General features: G+C 46.1%; 2 protein-coding genes across 2 annotated transcripts; both read left to right on the top strand.

Moving 5' to 3' along the window:
* Positions 1-395: 395 nt before the first annotated feature.
* SARC_14651 (hypothetical protein) lies at positions 396-699 on the top strand (the record flags this gene model as incomplete). The annotated part of the gene is made up of 1 exon (XM_014291215.1): positions 396-699. A coding segment is annotated over one exon (166 nt), but the record flags the coding sequence as incomplete, so codon positions are not given.
* A 1140-nt stretch (positions 700-1839) lies between these two features.
* Positions 1840-2001, top strand: SARC_14652 (hypothetical protein; the record flags this gene model as incomplete). The annotated part of the gene is made up of 1 exon (XM_014291216.1): positions 1840-2001. A coding segment is annotated over one exon (162 nt), but the record flags the coding sequence as incomplete, so codon positions are not given.
* Positions 2002-2210: the final 209 nt, after the last annotated feature.

Genomic DNA, 2210 nt, shown 5'->3' on the forward strand with positions numbered 1-2210 from the left:
GTACTTGTATATTTCTTGGGAGTGCATGTCACGCATATTACAACGTATATACACATACGTTTACCGTACACTTGGGTGTAGCTATTGATGAAGAAACCCACGAGAGATAGTACGATGGTTATCATTCTAACAACCATATTGTACGACGTATACACCTCAATGAAAGTCATCACATGTCTGCCGGAAAAGTTATGTATGGTTTGGAGCAGGGAGCTGTAATAAGAGAAGTGAGTGCATACACACAAAAACACATGCACTATGTCCCCCTACACATATCCCTCGAATCATCTTCATACACATACACCTCAAATCATCTTCACACACATACAGCCCGAATCATCTTAGAGCACATATCCTACGTGCTCAAGTCTACTACGCACCCCCCACTCTCACAGGACCATGAACTATCGGTTTCTGCACAACTACGTGAAGAAGCGGCCGTACCAGGTATACAGGCTGGCCAAGCGCATTGATAAGGTAGCTATGGCGCTACTGTTGATAGGGTATCCCATATTTACGGTGGCTGTGTTTGTGCTGAAGAAGGATAGTGAGTTGACCTGAAGACACGCACGGTGCATACAGCTCTCGACTGAATGCGAGTCACAAGAAAGTCGCACATGTGGTCTATAAGCATGCCACATGGGGCCTGCTTGTGGGCCTAAAACCACCTCACCTCGACTGGTCATACTTCAAGTCATGGTACATACAGTCCTCGGCTGAGAGACTGCCAGCGAATAAGGCGATGCCAGGTGTTGCAAGAAAGTCACACATGTGGTCTAGAAGCATAGCACATGGGGCCTACATGTGGGCCTAAAATCATCTCACTTCCTCTGGGTATACTATGGTAGCCGGATGTTAGCCGTGTACCGAATAGGTACAGTACCAACTCAAGAGCAAACATGGCAGGTCATTCCAAAGCACCGACTGTGCTGAAATTGGAGTGGGTGTGTAGACTGGCTCAGAGTGCGCGATTGGGATATGAGGCGTACTATCACACCCCGGCCATTCCATCATTGGTGGCGACGCACGGGTGTGTGCGCCAGACAGAGACGTAGTACAACACACGCTGCTACATTGCGCGTACCAGTAGCAATTCTTCATTGAAGTTGAATCACGGCACACCTCTATGCCTAAGGCCGCTATCATCATCCGCCAAGGGCGTTGGCTTGTGCTCGCGGTGTAGGGTGTGGGTATGAACAACCACTACAACAACAGTACATAGAGCTAATGGTTCGTGTCTAAATTTAGTAAACAGATGATAAGTAAGTAATGGAAGCACAATCTATTTGCAGAGTATGGTACACTACAACAACAGCACATAGAGCTATTGGTTCGTGTCTGAATTTAGTAAACAAACGATATGTATGTATTGGAAGCACAATCTATTTGCAGAGCATGGTCCACTGCAACAACAGCACATAGAGCTACTGGTTCGTGCATAAATTTAGTATACAAACGATATATATATATGTAATGGAAGCACAATCTATATGCAGAGCATGGGCCACTATAACAACAACACATAAAGCTAATGATTCGTGCCTGTATTTAGTAAATAAACGATGTGTATGTAATGGAAGCACAATCTACTTGCAGAGCATGGGCCACTGCAACAACAGCGCATAGAGCTACTGGTTCGTGCCTGTATTTAGTACACACCGATATGTCTTAGGGTTTAAGGTTTTATGGTTCCCCACAACAACAGCACTGCAGTACCATAGTCTATAGCTAGCCCCAGTTGATTCACTAGTCGGTCTGGCTGCAGATAGCACAGTCACGTAAACGGGTTGAGTGGGGGAGGCTAATAGGCCCAATGCGAACGCAATGCATCGTTCACAGTCAGACACAGACGCTCTGTCTACCATAGACGTAAACGGATACGTAGACACATACGACGGCGTGTATCCACGCGTACAGTCTGATCCAGAGACGTACACGTACACCGGAAATAAATGTGATAGCACACTGCTATCTACAACCAAGTTAGCGCGTGTGGCCCAGGTATGCTATTTAACGTTAACGATGAGGTCAGTCAAGTGCACTGTGGTGTATGGCATACGCCCACGGCAGTCCCAGTCATCCAACAGTGAGTCGAGCGAACGGCGTACTTAACGCTTTGTACGTCTAGGATTATTGTGTACAACGGAACTGCTGTAGCTACGATGAGGGGATATACCGTCTGTTATATATATATATACACTTAATATATA

The sequence above is a fragment of the Sphaeroforma arctica genome (genome assembly GCF_001186125.1).
Source record: "Sphaeroforma arctica JP610 unplaced genomic scaffold supercont1.4907, whole genome shotgun sequence".
Lineage (NCBI taxonomy): Eukaryota > Ichthyosporea > Ichthyophonida > Sphaeroforma > Sphaeroforma arctica.